Source organism: Hemiscyllium ocellatum, chromosome 9, assembly GCF_020745735.1.
Source record: "Hemiscyllium ocellatum isolate sHemOce1 chromosome 9, sHemOce1.pat.X.cur, whole genome shotgun sequence".
In the NCBI taxonomy this organism is placed as follows: Eukaryota; Metazoa; Chordata; class Chondrichthyes; order Orectolobiformes; family Hemiscylliidae; genus Hemiscyllium; species Hemiscyllium ocellatum.
This window is the reverse complement of record NC_083409.1, coordinates 58,901,396-58,920,768: the sequence shown is the minus strand read 5'-3', so window position 1 is coordinate 58,920,768 and position 19,373 is coordinate 58,901,396. Positions and strand designations below refer to the sequence as shown.

General features: G+C 39.1%; 1 protein-coding gene across 1 annotated transcript in view; it reads right to left on the bottom strand.

Annotated features, from left to right (window-relative positions):
• sgip1a (SH3GL interacting endocytic adaptor 1a) overlaps window positions 1-19,373 on the bottom strand; it is a 217,083-nt gene that overhangs the window by 109,998 nt on the left and 87,712 nt on the right. The window contains exons 3-6 of the mRNA XM_060829768.1: window positions 13,890-13,914; window positions 9,409-9,465; window positions 3,051-3,108; window positions 1,545-1,723 (exon numbers count right to left, since the gene is read on the bottom strand). Of these exons, the coding sequence (XP_060685751.1) occupies window positions 1,545-1,723; window positions 3,051-3,108; window positions 9,409-9,465; window positions 13,890-13,914 (319 nt within the window). The remainder of the gene's footprint in view (window positions 1-1,544; window positions 1,724-3,050; window positions 3,109-9,408; window positions 9,466-13,889; window positions 13,915-19,373) is intronic.

Below are 19,373 nucleotides of genomic sequence, written 5' to 3'. Positions count from 1 at the left end.
TTTCAGCTCTAAAATAGAAGACCTAAAATGTTTGCATCTTTTATTTCAAGAAAAGTGTTAACATGTATTAGTGAAAACATAGAAATTAATGGTATAGGAATACATGAAGTATTCTTTCGTTAATTCACACTGAAGATTTTTGACCCAACAAGATACTAGTGTGCAACAGATGGTTTGATTAAGAGCTTGGGAAATGATATTACCAAACATGACTTTCTTTAGAATTTTCCTGACTAACTCTAAACATATATTTAGAATTCTAGGGCATTCTGAGGTGAAGACCACTGTTACATCAATCATGTACATTATTATCTCATTTGTCAACAGTTAATAGTGGAGAATCACCTTCGAGAGGTTTTGTACCAAGGGTTACACTGTAGCTTCAGAATAACCTGTACTAAACTGATTTGATCAAATACAGAATTACAATCTGACATATATTCAGCTCCAAAACCCATGACAACACTGGTCTAAACATGGATAATAGAGAACTTTTAGAGACAGCTAAGGGGCAAATTTTATGAGTTGCATTATCATCAAGAAGCTTCACTCTCCAGCAGCATATATCAGGAATTTTTTGAATTCCAAAGGGGAGGTACACGTGACTGCCCTTGATGTCAGTGCATCTTGTGACTGAGAAGCCCTAGTGAAATTGCTCTTAATGGCATTTAAAAAGGAAAACCATACAAGTTGGACCCAACAAAGAAATATAAAGGCCAAATCATCTCAGGTCCAGGAGTTCTTCAGGGTTGTGACATAAAGCCACCGAGGATGGCTGGACCTATGAATAAATTTTCCTCCATTATACGGTCAGAAGTGGAGTTCACTGACAATGGCACAATTTTAATCATCAATCATAGCTCCTCAGATGCTGAAAGTTTGCTCTAGGAAACACCAACACATATCAGACCATTTTGAATGCTGGCTAAGTGGCAAAAAATATAATGTCACACAGTGTAAAAGGAATGACTATTGCAAACAATACAGACTTGACATGCAATGGCATTACCATCATCAAATTCCCCACGGTCAACATCCTAGAAATTATGAATGACTAGAAACTGAACCGGAACAGACTTATAAATAATGTAGTTCCAAGTTATGCTCAGCTGTTAGAAACTTTATTGACTCTGGTTCTCTGAAGCAGAGTCACTTACAAGGCACAAGATAGGCATATGATTTATGACTTTGCATGTTTCTGGGTGAGTGAACTCCAGAATTGCTCAAGAAACTCAGTATCAAATCAGGAAAAAGCAGTCCCCTTGACCAGCACCTTATTCATCATCTTACTGATTCACTCCTTGTGGCAGAAGCATGTACAATGATGCATTGTAGCAACCTGCCAAGGCTATCTTGACAGCATCTCACACACCTGCGACCTCTACCAACTAAAACAACATGCACTCGTACCTGCACATTGCCCTCCAAGTCATGTACCATTCTGCACTCCATTTGAAATCTCAGACAGACAGACACTGGACAAAGTTAGAACTATTTTGGTAGAATTGTTTCTCATTATGTTGAAAGAAAATGCAAGCACTCACCATTGGTGAAGGTGACAGAGAAATGTTTCCCACAGAAGCCTTCAGCTCATCCACTGACGCTGCCACACACATGATGGAATCTTTAGCCTGGAGAGGTCTAATCTTAATGTTGAATTTTCGCCGCGTGTCTTCCTCTGATTCAGACTCACTTGACGAATAAAAGTGTTTCTCTTTGGTAGGTGAAACGCAATTAAGGAAACATTTTATTAAACATAATGCAGCAGGACAATTAAACAGCCATGAATGAACAACATTCATATTACTTTCCTCCCATTGCCCTGCAGTTTTTTTTGCCCCTTTTCATTCCTTGCCTGTTCAAGGAATAAACTCCAGCAGAAACTCCAGCACAAAAGAGACTTGATGTTTCTTGTGCATAGAACACAAAACTAGCACACAGGTGCTGAAGGTAATCAGGAAGGCTAATGGAATGTTGGCCATTATTTCAAGGAGGTTGGAGTATGAAGTAGAGAAATCTTACTGCAACTGTACAACGGGCTGGTGAGACCACATCTAGGGTACTGTTTTGCGTCCCTTATTTAAGAAAATAAATTATTTCATTGCAGGCAGTTTGGAGAAATTCACTAGATGGCCCCTGGTATGGAGGAATTTGCTTACGTGCAAAGAATGAACAGGTTGGGACTCTACTCTCATTCTTTTTAAATACCAATGAGGTGGTCTCATTGAAACATACAGGATTCTTAAGGAGCTCAACTGGTCAATGCTGAGAGAATGTTTCCACTTACGGAAATGTTTAGGACCAGAGGGAACAATCTCAGAATTAAGGAGTTCCAAAGTAAGACTGAAATGAGGAAGAATTTCTTCTGTTAGAGGGTTGAATGTCTTTGGAACTCTGTGCCATAGAGCTGTGGGGCAGAGTCCTGGTGTATATTTAAGGCCAAGATAGATACTTCATCAGTTGGGGGAGCAAGGGTCATGGGAAAGGACAAGAGTGACCAGCCATGATACTGTTGTCCACTTGGCCCCATTAATTTAATTCCTCAATGATTCTGCATGTAGTTGGTGCATGACCAATATTTGGCAACTGTGGCAGTGGAAGCATCATACATGTAGAATCTAGATTAGAGTGTTGCTGGAAAGGCACAGCAGGTCAGGCAGCATCCGAGGAACAGGAAAATTAACATTTCGGGAACTCTATTATCCTTTCTCAAATTCCCCACTCTTGGGAACCCATGGTTTATGATTCTGTCCTTAGACCTTTTACCTCCCTACTCTACTCTAAAACATACTTAAATTGCTTACTAATCTGGTTTTGTACTTATTCAGAACAGAAAAAAATGCAATTGAATCAAAACCTTGTAATGTGTTCTGCACATTTAAAACCTGTTGCAGATGTTTAGTGCCTCTGTTGGATGGATGTGGTTCAATATTGAACTCTTAGTAATCTACTGGAATTCAGAAATAAAATAGACAGAAAATACTCAAGATTCTCAGGAGATTAGTCTGGAGAGGAAAGTTAAATAAGTTTGGGAAGGTCCAAAAGGATATAACCTGATTTGTCATCTGGTCTGATACTGTAACCTTCATCATCGACTTCTGGGGAATTCTGAAAATCAGACAATAAATACAATGAAACATTAAGATGATTTTCAATTGAGTGCTTTTCTGTGGTTGCGTTCATATACAAACGTTTTGGTGTTGATAAAACAATTTAGAATGGATTGATTCGCAACCAGCTGCCACCTTTGCTCTCCTATTTAACTCCGAAACTCAGTTCATGAACAGTTCGAGACAGAGTTTTAGTCTGTTGAGACCTTATACTTAATTAAATTTCAAAAGAAACGTTATCTTCTAAATGTTTATGTTTTTAACTTGTGGCATTCTATTTGCCATCTCAACTTTTAAGTAGCAAGAATTATTACAATTTATTTTATTTATTAAATTAACTCTTTGGCATGGAACCACTATGCCTGCTTACAACTTGCAGTGTAGTATCATTCTTAGATCTAATCAATTAGTTAGCAGGAAATAATAAACAATATCCAGTGGTAAAGCATTCTTGTGGCTCAGTGGCAGTGTCCCACCATCGGAGCAGAAGATTTGGATTTAAGTCTCATTTACTCTGGAGGTGCACCATGACATCTTGGAACAAACTGATTTTTAAAAAGTTTACCTACCCAATGGTGCACATGTCCAAGTGAAGCAGACCAAAATCCTACACATACATATTAAAATTCTGTAGAAAGTCAAACTAAGTATTTACCTTTAATCAGTGTAAAAACATGTTTTTTTCTTATTTATTTTGTGGTGATTAAAGTGGTTGGTTCTGATTAGGAAGTGGAATATCTCAGCCAAGTCTTTGAAAAATTCCTACTACTTTACCATCAAAGATCCTAGATATCATTATTACTAAAGAGATATTCTCCTGAGTGTGTGAATTAAGCCTGGCCAAATGCACTCCACTTAAAAAGTGTACTTCATTTTTGTTCCAATAATATAAATTACAGAATCAACTTGTAGATACTTTTTATACCAATTTGTTCAGAGATGCTATTCTACGTCTGTGGTGGTGGGACCTGAAATCTGGCCTAGAGGTAGGGGCAATACCACAATAACCCCTCTAGAGAAACTTGCGTGACAAGTATAAATTGTAAGCTAATTTCAGACATGGCTTTCATTTTCTTCAGTTTCATTTAATTAATGTTAACGGTACTACATGCATTTATTGCATCTGTGCCCTCACAAAAGGTATGTATTTTTAAAATTTAACTGTTCACAAATATTGCAGCCCCTTCTCATTTATTCAATTCTTTGACTTAATTCTATTCAGCACTGACTGCAAAAGGTTCATGTACTGACCATTATGTTTTCAAACTGATTACCTTCTGTAATGACCAGGCAAATCACAGCTAATGGCTACAAAGCATTAAGGCAATTTTAATGATAATTAGATATTTTGCTCAACAAGATGATTATTAATGGATACAGGGGCTGAGCAGGAGAGTGGAATTAGATCAGGTGAACCATGTTGAAAAAACACAGGCTTGATGGTATAAATAGACCACTTCTGTTTTACAGCATTACCTTGTTCTATTAGAGCAAAACCAATAAATGTGAAACTATAAAATTATTATGTACAATGGTAGGTATTTAGCTCACTTGAACACCTTAGCTCAGTCATAATGATCTTACAGTAGTTGGCTCTACCATGGCTCCAAATGTATTTTAAAAATGTTTCAACATTTCCACTTTTTTTAAAATACTTGATATGGAAATCAATCAGTTTCATATTTTGATCGTGATTTTATAATGAGTTTCTCAAACCTATCATTTACTAGTTTGAACCCATGTCCTACTGTCCCTCTCTTACTATTTAATTTGAAGTTATATTCTGAATGTAAATTTTCCAATCCTCAACTAACTTCCATTAACAACAAAATCAACTCCCAGACATCTTTCAGGTCTGAATGGTACACATTACTTCCAGGATTGCCTCAAACATTTGACTGAGGGGAGCAATATCATTGTTAAATTCTGAAGCTGTGCAGTCAACAATCTCAGATTTCTCAGCAGCCAGAATGACACAGTAGTTAATGTATGGTTTCATCAAATGCCTGAATAATTGGACCATAACTCTGATGCATCCTATTGGTTTTGACAATGTAGTTCCTAAAATTGTTTCTAAAGTACGAACATTTAAAAAGTGTGTTGGTTAGAACAGGATTAGTTTAAATGGTGCTACCATTATGCAATTTTCTTATAACACTGGATTGCATGAGAATGGAACTACCGTGTTATAGCAGAAACGACTATGTACCTCTTCATATATGTGTCTGCATCATATTTCATATTTACCCTTTGGACCCACCTTCTTACTATACTGCCCTCCTCTTTGGTATATAAACACGTTTGATTATTTTACATTGAGTTTCTGACTCGATTATATGGAGAGAAACAATAGTGATCTTTAGGGCATTCCACTCAATGGTCTTTCACACTTCCCCACCTACGAACTACACATCTTTGTAAAACTGCTCTCATAACAACCCTGGACTTTGTCTTTTAAGCAATTTACTATCCACTCAAAAAAAAAGTCACCATGAACTCCTATTGATGTCACTTTGATAAAATGAGGTGTTCTCTTCACGGATTGTCTGTTTTGAAAGGTTTTGTCCCACCCTTTGTGATGAGCTGGTGTTTAACAGCCTACCCAAAAGGGGAGTTTGGTGACAGGTCAAGACCCCACCATCTTCCCATTCCTGTTCCAATTTCATCCAAACATAAAGGGCCAAGGGAGTCTTCCCTTTATGTTGCCATTTAACTAATACTGGCCATGTGGGGATTCAAAGAAGCCAAACCTCTTGGTATTGCTTTCAGCATGGGGTCTCATTCAAACCCATTCCAAGGGATCTGGTACGAGGAAGGAGGAGGAGATTATTGAGAGCCCCTTTGCTGTCCTTGTAGCTGATTCACAAGCCCCCCCTCCTTCACATATCCATGGCTGGAACCTGGAAACTCCAGTCTCAAATGTATGTCTTATTGTCAGCAGTAATCCCTTCCATGGTGGCACTGTCAAGCAATGAAGAGTTACCAGCCTCTGACTGGATGACAGTGCCTGGAGTCAGGACTTTCCTGACCCTTGGATTTTATAGAGTCAGTCAACATGGAAACAGACCTTTCAGTCCAACTCATTCTTGCTGTTTGCCCAAACTTAACTAATTCCATTTGCCTGCATTTGGCCCAGATCCCTCTAAACCTTTCATATTCATGTACCTTTTAAATGTGTATCTACATCTAATACTTGCTCTGGCAGGTCATTCCATATACACAGCATCCTCTGTGCGAATAAGTTGCCCCTCACATCTCTTTTAAATCTTTCCTTTCTCACTTTAAACTTATACCCTCTAGTTTTGGGCTGTCTTACCCTCGGGAAAAGACTTCGGCTATTCACCCTACCTGTGTCCCTCATGATTTTATAAACCTCTGTCAAAAGGTCATCTCTCACTCAATCTCCTATGCTCCAGCCTATCCAGCCTCGCCTTATAACCGAAAGCCTCCGTCCCAGTAAATCCTGGCAAATATTTTCTGCACCCATTCCAATTTAATACCGCTCTTCCTTTAGCATGCCACTGGCCACACCGCACTGGCCCTTTATTCAGTAGGCCTTCTAAAAAAAATGATATGGAATTCTCACTGGCTTTCTTGTCACAGACAAAATCTCTATAACCTCCGTTAGACAGCTAAAATCACTAGAATTTGGAAGGTTAAGGAGTGATCTGATCAAAGCTGTCAAGGTATTATCAGGAAAAGGCAGAATAGATAAAAATAAACTATTTTCACTGGTTGGAGATTCTAAAATCAGAGGCATAGTTTAGGAATTAGGGCCAGACCATTCGGGAGATATGTTAGGAAGCACTTCTATACAGGGAGTGGTAGAGGTTTGGAATTCTCTTCCACAAATGGTTCTGGGTGCTAGATCAGTTGTTAATTTTATATCTCTGATGTAAAATTAAGGGTTATTGGCACAGGGCATGAATACAGAGTCAGGCCACAAATCAGCCATGATCTCATGGAATGGCAGAACAGACTCAAGGGCTTAATCACTTATTCCTGTTCTTACTGTCCTATGTTCTGAGTGGAAAGGGATTATCAGAATGATCTGAAGAGTGTTAATATTATTCTGTTATTGATTTGTGCTTGTGTCATCATCACGTTCGCTTTTAACTTGTTAAACTAAAAAAAATTCTTAAATTGGAGTGTCTTAAAATAGTACAAAGGTAGTGACCACAGGACCCTTGAATAGACTTTTTACAGAGCCAACTTGTAAATATAAACTCAACCTATTTCATGAGCAAGCGAATTGCAGCTATCATGTGTTTGTTCCCAAGTTTCAGGGAGATTCTGTTCAATAATATGGATGCATAAACAACAATTAAGGCTGTTTAAAAAAAAACACCTTATCATTACAATTTAGAATTAAACTCAAGCTGAACAGAACAGAAGCAAAAGACAGATCTATAAATACAGCTTTCATTTGATGGAAAACAATTTTCATAGAATCATACAATGTTACGTCACAGAAGAAAGCCATTTACTCCAACATATTTGTGCCAGCTTTTTGGTACAGCTATTCAAATAACAAGGCTACGGGGAGTTATGTTGCTACTCCCAATTCTCTTTTGAGAAGTATTATTGAATTAGATTCAATCAATCATTCATTCTTTGAGGCAGCACATTCCAGATCACAAGAACTTTCTCTGTACAAAAACAGAATTCTTCATGTAATACTGGTCCCTTGACTAATTAACTTTAAATCATTGTCCTCCAGTTACTGAGTGGTCACTGGAACCACATGATTTTAAACACCTCTACCAGGTCTTTTCTTTAAAATAAATCATTTTATTAAAGACCTTTTTTTTAAAAAAAGTGTTTTACAAAATATCTAAAATACAAAAAATGAATAACACCAACAAAAAAGTTGAGGCAGTACAAAGTCATAATGCGATACTATTATTAATTAACAACCTACTATTCTACCAGAACAAACGTATCTACTTAACTTAAGCTAAACTACTAACAAATAAATATTAACTTAGAATAAAGCAGTGAGATTTAATTTATTTCACTCATCACACCTCCATGGAGGCTTCCATCCCTGGAAGCACCAGTTATAGTACCCGTATTCTTTTCTCCCAGTCTCTCCCTCCCAGGGCCCTACAGGCACCCATACTGAATCCCACGGCTATACCATGGCCCTAACTAATATTGCTGATAAGTATGCGTCAACATAATTTGAAAAGGGCTGCCACATCTTGTAAAACTGCTCCGTTTTGTAGTGCACCATTACTGGTGAGGCAGTCTTGGGGGAGATGCTCGATCACCAGCCTACGTCACCCCATAAAACCTGGTGGTTTTTCCAACACCCAATTCACTAGAATGTTCTTACTCACACAGGGGGTAATAATGTTACACAATCTCTTCCAGTGTTCACCCAAATTTGCCATGCCCAAAAGAACTACCAGATCCACGTTTACTTCAATCCCCAGGATGTCCTTTAGCTCCCTTACTATAGCATTCCAGTACCTCTGGATCTTACAACATAACCAGTAAGCATGCCTATATTAATTTTACATTTGGGACACCCTGTGACACTCCTCTCTTGAACAATCAGGTCTCTTTTTAACTTTTCTCTGCAGAGAAAAGCTTCAATATTTGCAGTCTCTCCATTAAACTAAAATAATTTATTCCTTTACTAATACATTTCTAAACATCCACCCTAAAATGCAATGCCAGAATTGAACAAATGAGTCCATTTGAGACCTAAACAATGCAGTATGAAGGTACATCATAACTTTTTTTTGTACTCTGAAGCTTGAGTATCACATGTGCTTTTTCTATAGCCCCCTTGACTTCTCCTGCAACACTCAAAGATCTCCCTCTTTCTGCATTCTCTTGAAGATTACACCTTATTTCTCTACATTCTTTTTATTAACATCTTTCACATCACACTTCTCTGTAACTAAACTCATTAAATGATCACTATAACTGTTTCCAGTAATCCAATATGTAATCAATATAATCAAACCGGTTCCATGTAAATATCTGTTGCTATTGTTAGAAAGAGCTTTTAAAAATGTTACAATTCAATGGAATAACTTCCATTATTATAACAAAAACACATTAAATGATAAAATTGGAGCAAACATTATGATCAAGTAGTTTATGTGACAGAATTAAGGGAACTTATCCTTTCTGAAATAACTAAGCCTGACTATACATGCAGAAAAATATCTGTCAATTCCATTTCCTCTTTCAGCAAATTTTTAACGTCTGGAGCTAAAGTCCCCAAATAAACCAGGACTTTAAAAAAAAGTTGCACCTGAAATAAAATGAATTTTACACTCACATATCGCTCCCAGTCGATTTCTGCATAAAATCCATTTGGAGCACCATTACTTTTCTTCTGCAAATAATTAGAAAAAAGGATTTTACTAGTACTATTAATATTTCCATATTTAGATTAAGATAAATTATTTGTCAAAATTATAAAATTTTTATTCAGTGACAGTCATGGTAAAGACAGGGGAGTACACTGGCAAATTTGGGGTTGTTGGTATAGTTATAAAATGAATAAATAAACATACTTGGTGATCAAGGTAATTTGAGTCACCCCTAATATTTGTCTAACCCATGGCATGATGAGGATTCTGCCTATCTGCTCAATATGGTCCTTTGAGGGGCAATTGGAAGTACCATTCGCCATTGGTATCATTTTGACTTTGGAAGTGTTGACTGGTGGAAAACAGTTCCAATCTGGCCTCAAACTTTAGTGCTGAATCCATACACTCCTTACATATCAGTTAGGCATTTATCATTGATATGTTGCTGATGTTTGCTGTCAGAAGAGTACTGCTTCATGAAAGTGAAAGTGAGGGCTTCTGGCAGTAAACAGTGACAGCTGTGCTGGGCTTGACTGTGTGCTACAGGGGGAAAAAAAAACCTCATTTTCCTGCAGGCAGCAGTATGGAGCCTGTAGAAAGGATTTTTCGTTCTCTCACAGTGGTAACCAGACTTGCTGAATGATAACAAACCTATCCAGTCAAAAAAGATTTCAGCTGAGATTCTCTGGAGACGATTGGAATCAGTGTGCATATGAGGCATGGTATACTTCATGTACTAATTCATTCCGAAAAAGGCGAATGGAAGGATATTCTTTCCTCTTTTGCATCTACCACCCCAGGCAGTTTTGGACAGGCGCGTGGATGCGCACACACCTCTATTAAGTACTTGGAAATATTTTTAAAATCATGCTCACTGAAAGGCATAAAGCAGGAAAATATTACCTTCTTAGGATTCATTTAGTATGGATATATATAAATATTTATAATTTTTAAAAAAGACCCAAATCTACTGAGAGATCTATAGCGTAACCAATCTTTCACCTTTACTCTCAATGATTAGTCTTTTCTAAAGCACTGTAATTGTACCTTCAACCTATGCACAGTTTAATGGCCGATTTTCAACAACAGCAACATTTCTTTGGTTGAAAGAATCCAACTATGTTCCTTCTTTACTTCTAACAATAAGCAAAATCAGCCACGGAATTATTATATTCAATTCAATATTCTGTTCATAGAATAACTAAAATGATTGAGTTGCCAAATGAATTGATGTATTCGTACCACAAGCAATATTAATGTCTTTTAAAAAAAACCCATATTCAATGCCATCGTGTAGGCTACTGTTAAACACAATTTTGCTGATCAGTTTTTTTTTAGGTTTGGTAAAATTGCTTAAAGAAAATTGTACATGCTATTGAACCTTTTCATCTTGCACTCATCAGGACAGAGCAGGAATGCTAAAATTTCAAAGGGGAAAAGATTATACTGTATGAGATACAGGATGCCAATCTGTTGGCAAGCAGGCTTTAATTGGTCAAACTCTTGGCATGCAAAAGCATTTGGGAACAATTAGCTCAAGGCTGGCACATTCTCTTATGGCAATGCCTCAATCAATCCTGGTGAGTGCAAAACAAATATTTGAAAGCCAACATTTAAGTTCTGTACTGCCAATTGACTATTTGGTGTAATTGGAAGTTTTTGAATTCATTTTGTTTTTTAGTCACACATCCATCACAGCAGAAGGGATGAACTGTTGTCAAATTCATGTTAGACATATCAAGAAAATAGATTAGAGTGGTGCTGGAAATGCACAGCAGGTCAGGCAGCATCGGAGAAGCAGGAAAATCGACGTTTCAGGAAGGAGCCCTTCATCAGGAATGAGGCTGGGAGCCTTGGGGGTGGAGAGATAAATGGGGGGGGGGGGGGGGGGGGGGTGAGGCTGGGGCTGGGGATAAGGTAGCTGGGAGTGCAATAGGTGGATGGAGGAAGGGGTAAAGTGAACTGCCTCTTCCACTCTGCTGAGGACATGGAGGTCCTGGGCCTCCTCCACCACCACCACCATTCCCTCACCATCCAACATCTGAAGGAAGAACGCCTCATCTTCTGCCTAAAACCCTTCAACCCTATGGCATCAATGTGGACTTCACAAGTTTCCTCATTTCCACTCCACCCCCCCCTCTCCCGGCTCCTTACCCCAGTTCCAAACTTCCAGCTCAGAACCACCTGTCAATCTTCTTTCCCTCTTCTCCAACCTAAACCTTTACCCTCACCCCCATCCACCTACTCCCAGCCCCACCTCTTTCCATTTATCTCTCCACCCCCGAGGCTTCCAGCCTCATTCCAGATGAAGGGCTTCTGCCCGAAATGTGGATTTTCCTGCTCCTCAGATGCTGCCTGAACTGTTGTGCATTCCAGCACCATTCTAATCTTGATTCTAATCTCCAGCATCTGCAGTCCTCACTTTTGCCTACATTAAGAAAATAGCTACTCGACCAAAATCATGAATGAGGTGAAATACACACCGTTTGTCCTTAATTTAAAATCAACCTAATTAATTCAAGTTCTATAAGGTGACAACAGGAACAAATTTATATCATAGGCACAACTTCAAAATTAACGTCAAGCATTATGAATCATTCTGTCTTTAACTCAAAATTATTTACTATCGATTGCAATCCAATTGTCAGTTTAATGTTACCGCAGACTCTGCTTGTCATATCCTAGATTATATCAAATCCCATTCATCTATCACTTCTCTGCTCACTAATCTATGCATTCATTTTAAAATCCCTCCATGGTTTCACTCCTCCAAATGTCTATATTTGTGCTGCTCAACAACCTTCCATATATCTGTCCATTGGTCTTTCTGAGCATCGCTGATTTTAATCTCTCCATTACTGGCAGCCAGAACAACATCTTGCTACAAACTAGCTATCAGGGATCCCTTCCCTAAATCTCTCCACCCTCACTTTTATTTTCCCCTTGAAGGTTCTTCAAAACAAATCTACCTTTTCACCATGTTTATACTCATGTATCCTAATATGGCCTTGGACTGGGCTTTGCACTCATTCAATTGTGGGTTTGAAACCGAGGGTTGTGGAGGTGGGTGGGTGAAGGGGGCATAGGATCAGTGGTGACCTTCCTGTCACCTCTCCACTCATCCCCAAGGTGTCTGAAACATTACCAGGGTGGGGGAAGATCAGTCCACCTGCCTGCCTTCCCTCCATCCTATTGACTTTGCTTTGTCACCAATTAATGACCATTTAAAGGGCTTCACCTTGCATCAATTTTTTTGCTGTGAAACAGGGAGGCCCAAGCTGAGGGAAGCCTTTCAATGTCAGTTTGAGCCAGGAGGTTAGGGGAAACCTCCACTGTGTCCCCTTTGGCCGAACAGATGCACTTTCAAAGCTCATCCTCTCCTTTCTCCCTTGGGGCACAGACCAACAACTCCACCAATATTTATATGTGTAGCGTATTGTAAACCAAACATTCTTAATCTTCTCCTTGGCCTGTGAGCATGGCCTCCCCATTCCATCCCCTCAAACCCATAGAACTTTTGAGCCTGATGGCTTCTCAGTGCAGCAAGATTGCCTGTAGTCCCAGAAAATGATCTCATGGGCACTGCAAGGATACAGAGCTGTTGGTCATTCAATTAAATGGTAGCTGTCTAAGACAGGACCTCTCACCGAGAAAGGGATAGAGATCTGGCCTTAAAGCAATGAACGTTGCTAATTATAATGCTGTCGGATAGCCATCAGGATCACGGGCAGGAATCCAACCAATATTTTGGTCAGAGGCACATTTTATAGTGGCACCCCATAAAACTCAGGTCTTTATCAACTTTTGTTTGATAGCACTTCAGTGAAGCACCTTGGGACGCGTTACAATGTTAAGAGCACAGTATAAATAAAGATGGCTATTGCTGTTGATCATTTGTTTTCAGTTCACTGGCATTTTCCTTCAAGTTTTAAGTGTTTCACATGATATTTGAGGTATGTTTTGCCACAGCTTTAATTACTGCTTGTCAATGCAGAAAAGAACCATTTAGTTTGTGCACTTAATTTACATTTCTTTAAGGATTGAAGTCAACCATGAACGGACCCTTACTTACCATCTTAAATAATCCAAGAAGTGTGCAGACTGCATGGTACAGGACAATCCTGGCATTTACATTCTCCTAAAAGTTCAATTATTCCTTAAAATAACATACTTTTCTCATGCTTATACACTGTAACCAATGGTGTGGGTGATAATAAAACTTTTCAATGGAAGACTTATATTGCAGAACATTCTAGTGAGAGCAACTCTGCAATTTAATGGGGCTACCTGTACATAAAAAGGATCAACTGTGATTGTCAGCACTAAATATATACAACCGCACATATTGCAGTATGAAGTAATTATTATTTTAAGCTTCAACTAACTGGTACAAACATTTATTTAACCTGAATATTAACCATTCAATAGATATTTTCTGCATACTTACAGTTCCATCTCGGTCTGGCGAACCCCTGTAGGAAAAGAGAAAACACTTTTTAAACAAGAATGCAGAATTAAATGACGACTAGTACACAGGACTATAAACCAAATTAACAGTCTTCCGCACTGATACTAATGAGTACCACCACTAGTAGATAGGCATCAGCTGAACAATATTTTTGACTGGTCATTTGTGCGGAAAAGCTGTAGTATTTGACACCTTCACACGTATTTTGAACAGATTAACTTGGTAATTATTTACATTGGGGCAAACCAGTCATCTTTCAGCAGAGAAAAAAAAAGGGAGAACTAAGTGATGCAGTCGGTTGTCAGACGTTTCACTTTCTTAGGCCTAGGTGGTTCATGACTAAAATGACGGTGTAATTCATTCCACTGATTGCTGCAGAGGCCCCATCAGAAAGTAGTTTGGCAGAATCTCACTCAATTCTTATTTACAGAGTTAGGAACTGTACCCACTAAGCATAGATTGAACTAAACGTGCTATTACCCTTTTAAATTTTTTTTTGTAGAATGTAACAACCGTCAATCATGTGATTTTACTGATTTACAATTTTATGAAATATGTCATTTAACAGGAACAAAAGGAACCCATCAAAAACACCGCTCTTGTGATAATGCTCATTTCTCACTTCACACAGTAATCAGCTATTTAACAACTTTAGCAGTTGAGAAGTCCTTATCCACTGCATTTGCAGTGCAGTACTTGTGTCTAATTAGTAGAAATGTTGATGTAACTTCCAACTCAGGTTTCACAACACTTAAATACAGATCTGAATATTCTCCCAATTTAAAGCGATATTGTTTAAAAAACAGCACAACGTACTCTGTCACTCTCATTCAGTGGTTACTATATTTGCACTTCCTCGTGAAAACCCTGATGAATTGCATTTCTTTGACTCAATACAAATAGATAAGTCCCTTCTTAGTTATTAAATACTGTAAAAATATTAGAAGTATCAATGCTAGCTATAGTAAAAGGTCACTAATTTAGATTTGTTGTCAGATGTTTTTAATAATATGGTGAGAATTTTTTTTTGGCATGCAAAATGTCACCATACTCTGACACTATCTTGAAACAATGTATATGATGCAAGATTTTACTGCGTCAAAGTTCATCTTTCCTTCTTCTTGTCCCCTTCCACTGTTCCTCCTTTTGCTGTTTGCCACTTTCCCTTCTTCCACCCCACCCCCAGTTCTCAGTGTAATCTTTATTTGCTGTTAGAGCCATTTATCAGGATCAAATGGCAAAACATTAAAAAAGAATCAACAAAAGAGGTTCAAAAAAAAAAGAGTCCAGGATGTCATTAACAGCAGCAGCTCAAATCTTTTCCCCTCTGATATCAAGCAATCAGGACAATGGATTATCCAACATCACTGGCTTCCTCAGTGCACAGTATTGTTGACTGCACTTACATTGCTTTGAGAATGCCCTACCACAACCTGCAGAGTTTGTGAATGTTTGAATGTCGATGTGAAAGTCATTGCCAAATTCTAAAAAGGTAGTGTCATACATTCTGAGAGCGCCCATGATTTGTACAGGCTAGAGAACCCACAGGTTCCTGCTGTCTTGTACAGTCCCTGGGCCATGTATACAGCTTAGGGGTTCCCTTTCCAAATATTGTTTCTGGCATCTGTGCAAAACACTCAGACTGACACCCAACAAAAAAGGTACAACACTGCCCATGCTTCCATCAGAGCCTTTAGTGGTTTTGATGCCTGGTGGGACCTTGCAGTACAGTCTAGAAAGGGGTCTCACAGTTGAGGCCAACGAAGAAGGGAGCGTGTTGGGAAGCAGATGAAATAGAAGCCTATATCAAATTTCTGAAGATGAAATGGAAATTTAGCATCACAACATCGCCAAATAGAAAGTATGAACAGAAAATATCTCTGAGGCCAGAGAGAATGTGATTGAAATCCACCGATAGACTAAATGTGCTTTCTCCATTCTCCAGCCAGAAGAATTTTTTTTCGCTCATAGGGAGTGATGAGCCTGATCTACGCCAGCATTCCCTGCTCTTTTTTCCAGCAATTAGACAAAGAGGGTTTGAGTATGATAGAACTAGATTTAAGGGTAGTTAGTGGTGATGCACGGGCAGAAGAAATGGTGAGAAAATCTCAAGGAATTGTATACAGCAGGAAGAGTTAGTAGTTTGAGAGGATGAAATGAGTGAGCGGGCATACCGCATGTATTGGTAAGGGATGTAGCCAGGAGCTTTCGTCGGATGAGCGTGCAGTGGCAGAGCTAGAATGAATGCTGTTCCTGTGAACATGAGCTAGCAGAGTGCCAGACTTGTACAGCATAAAAACTGACCTTTCAGTCCAATTCATCCATACTGACCAGATATCCTCAATAAATATGATGATTTGCCAGCATTTGGCCCAAATTCCTCTAAACCCTTTCTGTTCATATCCAGATCCAGATGCCTTTTAAATGTCATCACTTCATACCACTCTGCATGAAAAAATTGCCCCTTAGATCTATTTTAAATCTTTGCTCTCTCTCAAACCTATGTCCTTTAACTTTGGGCTCCAATACCCTGGGGAAAAGACCTTAGCTATTTACTCCAAACATGTCCGTCATGATTTTATAATTCTCTACAAGATCATCCCTCAGCCTTCAATGTTCCAGGGAAAACAGCCACAGTTTATTTCAGCCTCTCTCCATACCTCAAACCCTCCAACCCTGGCAACATCTTGTAAATTTTTTCTGAACCCTTTCAAGTTTCACAACATCCTTCCTATAGCAGGGAGACCAGAAGTGCATGCAGTATTCGAAAAGTGGTCTAATCGATGTCCTGTACAGCCTCAATAGGACCTCCCAACTCCTATACTCAATAGTATAGCTGACCAATAAAGGCAAGGATACTAAATACCTTCTTCACTATTGAGAAAGTGAGGACTGCAGATGCTGAAAAGTCAAAGTCGGAAAGTGCTGAAAAAGTACAGCAGGTCAGGCAGCATCTGAGGAGCAGAAGAGTCAACATTTCAGGCATAAGCCCTTCATCAGGAATGTGATGGGGAAAGGGGCTGAAAGATAAATAGGAGGATGGGGTGGGGGCGGGAAGGTGACAGGTGAATGCAGATGGGAGGTAATAGTGATAGGTCGACGGGAAGGGAGATGGACAGGTAGGACAGGTCAAGAGGGTGGTGCTGAGTTGGAGGGTAGGATTTGAATGATTGGGGTGGGGGGGGGGGGGGGGGGGGGGGGGGGGGTGGTGGTTTGGAAACCAGTGAAGTCAATCTTGTGGCTGTAAGATTGAAGGGCAGGTGGGTTTAAAATCAGCCAACCTATCACACCTGAAATTTTGTTGGTCTCTTTCTGGCTCTGTCAGTTGTTGCTAGTTTACTTTGATTGCCAAGGAAACCAAATTTGCTCCCTTACCTCAGCCTGCTGTTGGAAATCGCAGATCAAGTTCAGTTGACATTGGAGCTTGATCTGTGTTTTTGAAGAGCAGTGTACCAGATTAAAGCAGGCATGCTTACTAGCAGAGTTTAAATTACAGCGAGATAGAACCAGGAGAGTAAAATGACCTGCACCCTATTTCAACTGCATTATCCAGCAAGTGGTAAATTGAAAAAATAAGCCTCATTATTATATGATTGTTTAAAAATGTTTCCATAATTGGAGGTCATAGAGTAATACAGCACAGAAACAGACCCTTCGATTCAACCAGTCCTTTCCGAACATAATGCCAACCTGAACTAATCCCTTTGGGTGACCATCCTCCAAAGTGGACTTTGGGACAGGCAGCAGCGAAAAGTGGCTAAGCAGAGGCGGATAGCTAAGTTCAGCACCCATAGGGAGGGCCTCAACTGGGACCTTGGGTTCATGTCACACTACAGGTGATCCCATTGCACTACACACACACACAGGCCCCTTTTACACCACTCCACACAAACAAACAGACATGCACACATACACATATGTTTGTGGGGTAAATTTGTGCTTGCAGAGTTATATTGTACTTTGCTCAACAACTGCATGAATCCATGTAAGATTATGTTCATTCATTTTTTAAGATTAGAATCAGATTTAAAATGCGAAACATTATGGCACAGACAGCAGCACACAAGGGGCTAACAGCTTCAAACACATTATCCGGGCTGACGTCAATTGTTAAAGTTCACCTGATAATGTAACTTTTAAAAAAAGTTTTGTGATTTACATATGAAAAAGTTAAACTAACATGGTCATTCCAACAGATGAGAAATTCATCAAACAATCAAGGTATTTTTCAATGTTTCATTTCAGTTATATCATAGAGTAAACTTTTGCTCTAAATTGTGCCTTACAATTGTGAAGTCCACAACCACCTGATGAAGGAGCAGCACTCCGAAAGTTAGTGCATGCAATTAAACCTGTTGGACTATAACCTGGCGTTGTGTTATTTTTAAAAAAACTTTGTACACTCCAATCCAACACCAGCTTCTCAAATAATAAACTAACCCCACCTGCCAACTCCTGCTCCATATCCCTCCAAAGCATTGCCATTCATGTATCTATCCAAATGTCTTTTAAATGATATAATTGTACCCTCAGGAAATTCCTTCCACATGCAAATCAGTGTAAAAAATGTGCCCCTCATGTCTTTTTTAAAATCGCTCTCCTCCCACCTTAAAAATGTGCCTGTAGTCTTGAAATCTCCCAGAGGGCAAAGACAACTACCATTAACTCCATCTATATCCCTTGTTATGGTCTCAAACTCCTACGCTCCAGTGAAAAACGTCCTAGCCTATCCGTTCTTCCTTTATAACTCAAGCCCACCAACATCCCGATAAATCTCATCTGAACCCTCTCTAGCTTGATAATATCTTTCCTTATAAACTGGACAAAATATTCCAGAAGAGGCCTCACCAATGTCCTGTACAACCTCAACAATGACTTCCCAACTCCTATACTCAAAGACAAGCAGATCTCACATATCTTGCACTAAGTTTAGAACCCTGCCTTCCAGATCCGAAAAGTGATTTTGAAGTTACCAGGTTCAATCCTTGACAGGAGACAGCAATGTCCCCTGCAACACTGATGATCTCTCATAAGTAGGCTGGGATATTTTTTCCACTGGAGCATAGAATACTGAGTGGTAACCTTACAGATGTTTATAGGTGAGTAGCATAGAGGAGGTGAATAGTAAACATCTTTTCTCTAGGGGTGTTCAAAACTAGAGGACATATTTTTAAGGCGAGAGAGGAATAAGTTCTATAAGTAACCGAGCGGCAGCTTTTTCACACAGGGTCGTTTATATGTGCCAGAGGAAGTGGTACATGCAGGTACTGTCACAACATTTAAAAGACATTTGGACAGGTACATTAAAAGTAAAGATTTGGAAAAATATGGACCAAATGCAGGCAAGTGGGACTAGTTTAGTTTGGGAAACATGGCCAGTATGGTCAAGTTGGACCGAAGGGTCTGTTTCTGTGCTGCATGACTCTAAATTGCACAGTGTTTAGACAATAAATAAGGAAATAA